This window comes from Xenopus laevis, chromosome 2S (genome assembly GCF_017654675.1).
Source record: "Xenopus laevis strain J_2021 chromosome 2S, Xenopus_laevis_v10.1, whole genome shotgun sequence".
Lineage (NCBI taxonomy): Eukaryota > Metazoa > Chordata > Amphibia > Anura > Pipidae > Xenopus > Xenopus laevis.
In genome coordinates this window covers 149852277-149860163 of record NC_054374.1, presented here as the reverse complement: position 1 = coordinate 149860163, position 7887 = coordinate 149852277, and the positions used below count along the sequence as shown (strand labels likewise).

Below are 7887 nucleotides of genomic sequence, written 5' to 3'. Positions count from 1 at the left end.
AAAAAAATAGATTGCAAGCTTTCGGAGCACCAAGGCCCCTTTGTCAGGCAAAATACAAATGAAAGCTAGAAAGGCACAGCATATATACTGTTAGATCAGTGAAAGGTATTCATTGGCAATAAATTAGGAAGTTACAGATTGATAGAGATCATTTTTAGAGATAATACAATGAATTAGGGTGGGTTGTAAATAGTCCTGGAGTCTGGATTCAGTCAGGTCACATAGTGTGACATTCACCCTAAATTAAGGCCCTGTCTTAATGTGTTAAATAACTCCATACATTCGAATAAATAAATCTTCCTTTTTGCCTGATGAAGGGGCCTTGGTGCTCCGAAAGCTTGTAATGTATTTTTATTGTTAGCTAATATAGGTATCACTTTTACAACACTTTGTTTTTTTATTTGTTATGATGTTAATATGGGATACTTGTGCAATGGCTTAGTGAGCTTTTGGGAAATGATGTATGGCATGGTGGTTGATTGCCTGCTGCACTCTGTCAAATACATTCTTCTTTCCAACGGCATGCCTTGCACGGGGAGGAATGTGGTCGATGTATGGAGGGGGCTGCTCTGCAGGCAAAGTCTACAAAGATACTGGGAGAGTGGAGATATTCTAGAAAAAAAAAAGAATCAAATCCCCAAAAAGCACAGTTCTATAATTGTCCGGTGTGCAGTCTAATAACCAAATCCTGACGACGGTTCAGAGAGAACCGAAACGCGTTGATGTGGGGTAGACTGTAACACTCCAATAAAAGCCTTTTTGTCACAACACCCGTGAGTGCTCCTTACTGTATCTATATGCTCTCTCTCAATGAGCACCCGGGATTCAACTAATTGATGGTGAGTCCCGGTTCAACAATATGCGGAAAAGGGTCTAATTTACCATTAACACTTGCCAAATGATATTCTTGCCCAGCAACCATTTGGTTGCTATGGGTTACTGCTGCCCAGGACTAAAACATGCCCTGTGTTAATAGTGATACTAGGACATTACCCAGCAAGGCTTGAAGGCATGAAAACTGCAGCACAGAATATTGAGCTAGGGTTACGGTTTCCGTTTAAAAATGATAACATTTACAAATAAAACTAAGAAAATCCGCTGCGTCCGTACGCACAGCGCCTGCATTACTGACTGCACGTGCCACTAGAGGGCAGTATTGTTTCTGTTTCCGCAGTCAGCGCTTCCTATTTCAGCGGCGGCCTGATTTGATGACGTATATTGGACGCGCCGGAAGTAAGTCTCGCAAGTGGAAAGCGCCAGGACGCCGTGGTGTTTGTAGTTCTGCTGAGCCGCTCACGATGGCTCTTACCACGAAACTAGAGAAGATGGCGGTAGAATCGCGGGTGACGCAGGAGGAAATAAAAAAGGAACCGGAGAAGCCCATAGATAGGGAGAAGGTAACGGGGTGGGCTGGTTAATGGGATGAAATCCTTCCACGGGTTCCCATAGCCATTGGCTTAAAGGGGTAATTCACCCTTTCATTAACTTTCAGTATGATGTAGAGAGTGGAATTCTGAGACAATTTGCAATTGGTGTTCATTTTTTATTATTTGTGGTTTTTGAGTTATTTAGCTTTTTGTCCAGTGGCTCTCCAGTCTGCAGTTTCAGCCATCTGGTTGCTAGTGCCCAAATTCCCCTAGCAACCATGCATTGATTTGAATAAGAGACTGGGATATGAATAGGAGAGGCCTGAATAGAAAGAGGATTAATAAAAGTAGCAGTAACAATACATTTGTAGCCTTGTAGCGTTTTTACATGGGGGCCAGTGACCCCCCCCCCCCATTTGAAAACTAGTAAGAGTCGGAAGAAAAAGATCAATTGAAAAAGAAAAAAAGATCAAATGAAAAGTTGCTTAGAATTAGCCAATCTATAACATATTAAAAGTCAACATGAAGGTGAACCAGCCCTTTAATCAAAGCAAAGGGGTCACTGATACAAGATACAGGCTGTGTGCTGCAGAAAAGGCCTTCTGGTAATCTTCAGCTGTTAAAGGAGAATTAAATCCTAAGAATGGACAAGGATAGATAAGCGGGTGTTTTATGTGCTGAACTTAATGCACCAGTCTACAGGTTCAGGTCTCTGTAACAGTAATATCCCTCCAGACCTTCAAAGCTGTGCACAGGGGGCAGCCATCTTGGATGTTGTTGGGCGTGTCGGTGGCACTGCACATTCTCAGTGGGCTCTGGGCAGCTGTTAAGCTTAAGGGGGTTTTGCAAATCATCAGGCAGAAAATGAGGTTGTCCTGTCTCAGAAGCTGATGATACAATTCTGACACAATGAACTACATTCTGAGGTGCCAAGTAATGAGGATCTGAATTAATTACCAATTGGTCTTGTATTGCATGTATCGGCCTTCCATATCTTTTCTATATATGCAGTATACAGTGAATGGGTCCCTAAGCTCAGTAAGTGACAGCAGCACAGATTCAGATTCAGCAGAAAAGAAGATGGGGAGCTACTGGGGCATATTCAGAGTCACAGATATTCCCAGCATAGGGGCTGGTACAGATCCCCAAATCATAATGTGCTGCATTTCCTACCCTACTTCCTTGTTAAAAGGCTTCTGTCCTGATTTTTATGATGCAGTTTTTATTTCTAAATTACACTTACACTGCAAATAATTCACTCTACAATATAAAATTTCATCCCTGAACAGCAAGTGTATTTTTTTAGTTGTAATATTAGTGTGTAGGCGCCATCTCAGGTCATTTTGCCTGGTCATGTGCTTTCAGAGAGAGCCAACACTTTAGGATGGAACTGCTTTCTGACAGGTTGTTGTTTCTCCTACTCAATGTAACTGAATGTGTCTCAGTGGGACCTGGATTTTACTATTGAGTGTTGTTCTTAGATCTACCAGGGAGCTGTTATCTTGTGTTAGGGAGCTGTTATCTGGTTGCTGTTGGGAAAGGGAGGGGGTGATATCACTCCAACTTGCAGTAAAGAGTCACTGAAGATTATTAAAAGTCACATGACTGGGGGCAGCTGGTAAACTGACAATATGTCTAGCCTCATGTCAGATTTCAAAATTAAACAAAAAAATATGTTTGCTTCTTTTGAGAATTGGATTTCAGTGCAGAATTCTGCTGGAGCAGCACTATTAACTGAATTTTTTTCTATGACATTTAGTTCTCCTTTAACCTGCACAGGCAAAGTAGCCAGTGTAACACCAAAGTAAAAGCAACAAACTTCGTAGCCAGGTTCCCACATATGGACCAACCAGCCCAGTGTTCAGAAACCCTCCCCCTGCTTGTAACACTTCTAGATCTGCCTCTAACCACTGCCATTTGTTTTCTAGACCTGCCCTCTTCTCTTGAGGGTTTTCACAACAAATAACGGGAGACACCATCGGATGGATGAATTTTCAAGGGGAAACGTACCGTCCAGTGAGCTTCAGATCTATACCTGGTGAGATAAGCACTAAAGCTATTGGCACATTTAAAGGGGCATCAATCCTTGGTCTCCAGTGGTTTCCATGGTTTCTGCTTTGCAGAATCTGAAAACAGACTAATTTAAGGCACTTTAGTTTGTATACATATTATAGAAGTGTGTGGTATTTGGTTCAGACTAACAATATCTGCTGTGCATTTTTTTTCACATGTATGCAATTTGTGATAGTTTAATAGTTTCCCCCCATAATGTTTAATTTCATGTTTATCTTTTTTGTTTTTATTGCCTTTAGGATGGATGCCACTCTCAAGGAATTAACGAGCTTAGTTAAAGAAGTTTACCCAGATGCTCGGAAAAAAGGAACTCATTTCAACTTTGCTATTGTCTATCCGGATCCAAAGCGACAAGGCTACAGGTTTGGCTGCATTTTAGAATTCTCTTTTTATTTCTAATGGACCAGGCAGAAATCTATGTGCAGGGTTCCCAAAATGCAGAGTAGTGAGTGGGGGTCCCTAGCCACCACCTCCCAATGATCAATTCTTCCTCTGAAGCAATGACTCATAAAGAAGCGCTAGTGTGGCTCATAGTGTGGCTCATAGTGTGGCTCATAGTGTGGCTCATAGTGTGGCTCATAGTGTGGCTCATAGTGTGGCTCATAGTGTGGCTCATAGTGTGGCTCATAGTGTGGCTCATAGTGTGGCTCATAGTGTGGCTCATAGTGTGGCTCATAGTGTGGCTCATAGTGTGGCTCATAGTGTGGCTCATAGTGTGGCTCATAGTGTGGCTCATAGTGTGGCTCATAGTGTGGCTCATAGTGTGTGGATGGGTGTGGGGGGAGCGGAAGACCAGCAGGGAGAGCAGCAATAGGAACCAGATATATACTCACTCCAAACCTCACCGGGCCAGACCTTCTGCTTACTAGCCTAGGTTGTGGGCATCTGTCTGTGTGGTTGACAAAGCCCTGCCTGGGCTACAATAATACATCTGTTCATGTACAAGGAAATACTTAATCACTTACTAATTTATTATGCACCCAGTAAATATAATTCCCAAATTGGTGTTTCTTGGTTGAAAAATGCACAGACCCAACGTGCTTTTCCCTTGAGCCCTTTACCTTTGTCTTCTAGCGTCTGCAACGGTCTACTGGTCACATGAAAAGTATAGTATTTACTGTACTACGCATGACTAGTCCTTAAAGGACATGTACAGCCTACATTTTCCTACCATGTATATAAATTAGGCATGTCTTCCCCACCCAAGCCACATCATTTGTACTGCATATACCCCCTCCATTTGCCAGCGCCATCACATTTTCCTAAAACGAATGGCAGCTTTCGCCAGGCGGCCATTTTCCCTCTGACACATCATCAGTAACACTGACATCTGCAGACAGGACATGTATGATCCCAAAATAGGATCAGACAGCTAGAGCAGAGTTTCTATGGGAACCAGCAATGCTATCTCTTCATTGGCTGTTAGACTGGAGGGTATGTTTAGTAATCTGATCTCAGAAGAACTGAGCATGCTCATGAGCCACCAGTCACAGCAAATTCCTGAGGGAGGGGGCAGAGTGGGTTAGAGGAGGAGAAGGATTTCTAAGTGATTAAGGAGTTGCTGCAGCCTTACTGTTAACCTTTTAACAACCAGAGTGGCAGTTATCTAAAGCTGTTCGCTGATTGAGGGGGTTTACATGTCCTTTAAAGGGGTTGTTCAATTTTTTTTTCCTATTGTTCACCAGAAATAGACTTTTTTTTTCAATCACTTCCAGGTTTTCCAAAATCTGAGTTTAAAGTTTTATTTCCCCGTTTGTCTGACAGCTCAGTAATTCAGGCGCAGATTCTGAACTGTTAGAATTTTGCAACATTTAGTTGATACATTTCTCAGCAGCATCTTTGGAATATTAGCAACTATTGTATCAATTCTAAGAGCTGCCTGTAATGAAACTCAGGGATTCTGCTCAGCAGGGACAAAGATAAGAAATGTATCAACTAAATGTATCAATTTAGAACAGTTGATTAGTCAGCAACCCCCCCCCCCCAGAGCTGCTTTAGAAGATGAATCTGACACTTTACACTTCAATATTAGAAAAACAGTCACAAATAGAAAATAGGAAGTAATTGTCTTTATTTCTGGTGAACAATCTGAAACCAACTGAACTGAAAAGTTTTGGAAGGTGAACAACCCCTTTAAAGGAACAGTTCAGTGTAAAAATAAAAACTGGGTAAATAGGCTGTGCAAAATAAAAAATGTTACTAATAGTTAGCCAAAAATGTAATGTATAAAGGCTGGAGTGACTGGATGTCTAACATAATAGCCAGAACACTACTTCCTGCTTTTCAGTTCTCTTGGTTTCCACTGATTGGTTACCAGGCAGTAACAAATTAGAGACTTGAGGGGGGGCATATGGGTCATATCTGTTGCTTTTGAATCTGAGCTGAATGCTGAGGATCAATTACAAACTCACTGAACAGAAATGTACCATGTGGCCCCCCTTCAAGTCGCTGACTGACTCAGTTATAGAGCTGAAAAGCAGTGTTTTCACTGGGGATGTCTCACAAGTTCACTGTGTCACCTGCACTTTCCTATGAACAAAGTGTCTAGCTATGATCTATACCGTCTCCTTTTCATTTGAGAAGCACCTGTGATTCCAGTACAAGTCTTGCTCTGCCAGAAGCTCACTGTGCTTCCCAGTCAAGTTAAAAGGGATCCGTCACCCAAAAAAATTATTCCAAATCCTATTTTATCATGTTAGTCAAGCAGAATTAACTTTAATTACACTGTATATAACAAAGTTCGAAGAGAAAGAGAAAAGTACCCCACTTAATTAATTTTAGCTTAAATTATACTATTCTAATACCCGATATAGTCATCAAATCAGTTAAGATTTAAATGAATATGTGTAAGACACTTAATAAGAACCAATAGTTCTCTTATTAGGACAAAACAATCACTATTAGAAAGTTGTTAATAATTTAAAGTGTAGTGCAGTGAATTCTAATTCATAAAGCTAGATCCTTTGAACTATAACTATTAACCAATCCCACTCCCAAGTATTACCCAATTTAAACAAGGTCCCCTTGTTAGGGCTTTATCCTCATTGGGTTAACGTGTGGCAGCGTTACACTAATTGGTTTAAATAAAAAAGTGCTGTGCCAATAAATAGTAATAATTACACTTAAGAAAATTAATTATAAGCTATAGTTAATTAGAAGTGACCATCGATTCATAGGATAAAAATAAAAATCAAATTGCTCAAATTCATGAGATGAGAAGGAAAATGAAAAAAACAAGAGGGTGGAGTTGTCCCAAAATCTACTGCCTGTAATTTTCTATCCCTGGGACACCACAAAGGTGTAGTACTATAGTAATGGTAAGTAATAGTATTAGTAAGTTCTCACGATAGTTAGCTGCTAGCTAATGGTAAGACGTGTAAAAATATTTAATGTATATATTTTAGTGATGCACCAAATCCAGAATTAGGTTCAGGGTTCTGCCTTTTTCAGCAGGATTCCGTAGAATCCAAGTGCCAGGCTGAACCAAATCCTAAACAAATCAGGTGACTTTCTGTCACACTAAAGCTCCCCATAGACGCGACGATTCTTCTTGCCGAACGACCGATTTTAGCGAAGTCCGACCGATCCTTTGAAATTATCGTGCGGTTAGTGGGATTCGAACGATCGTACATATTACGATTTTTCGCCCGACATCTGTCAGGAAATTGATCGGCCAGGTCAAAAAATCTTTGTCGGTCCCAGTGCAATCTCTCTATGTTTGCAGGGCCAAGCAGGCAGCTCCCCTTTGTTTTCCTGGCAAATTGGTCTTTTTAGTTGATGGTCAATTCGTACGATCGTTCTGAGAAGATCGTGGTCTCACGATGAGGATCTGATCTTTTAAAAATCTGAACATCTATGGGCAGCTTAACAAGGAAGGTAAAGGCAGCATGAGTTTCTCATCAAGCCTTCCTTGCCCTGATTTGTCTATGCAAAATGGGGTTCAGCCAAATCTTTCATGAAGGATTTGGTCGCATCCCAAAATAGTAGATTTAATGCATCCCTGATTATATGTCAGATACAGTAGTGTCTGTCTGACAATAATGATTATTACATTTATGTTTCCTGCAGGGTGAAGGAGATCGGGAGTACAATATCAGGCAGGAAGGGATCTGATGACTCCATGACACTTCAATCACAGAGATTTCAGATCGGAGATTATCTGGACATTACAATTACACCTCCAAACAGAGCTCCGCCTCCTCCAGGCCGCATGAGACCCTATTAATATACATTTGAAAAACATTATTTTTTTTTAAGTGGACTTTTTGGTATTGTGATATCTGTTTTAAGGTCCTGAAAAAAGCAACGATTTTCAGTTTCAATTCATTTGATTTTCTGCATTTTAGAATCTTATAAAGTGTTTTTTTATTTTTTTTCTTCTTACTTTTTGTCTGATTATTTTGTATGTGAACGGCAGACAATTAACAGGAGAGGAGACTCTGTACAG

General features: G+C 40.7%; 1 protein-coding gene across 1 annotated transcript; it reads left to right on the top strand.

The window, feature by feature from the left end:
- Positions 1–1105: 1105 nt before the first annotated feature.
- Positions 1106–7812, top strand: sap18.S (Sin3A associated protein 18kDa S homeolog; the record flags this gene model as incomplete). Its single annotated transcript, NM_001095804.1, is given in 4 exon segments — positions 1106–1397; positions 3296–3405; positions 3680–3802; positions 7509–7812. Coding segments are annotated over 4 exon segments (489 nt in total). The 3' UTR covers positions 7666–7812.
- Between the last annotated feature and the right edge of the window lie 75 nt (positions 7813–7887).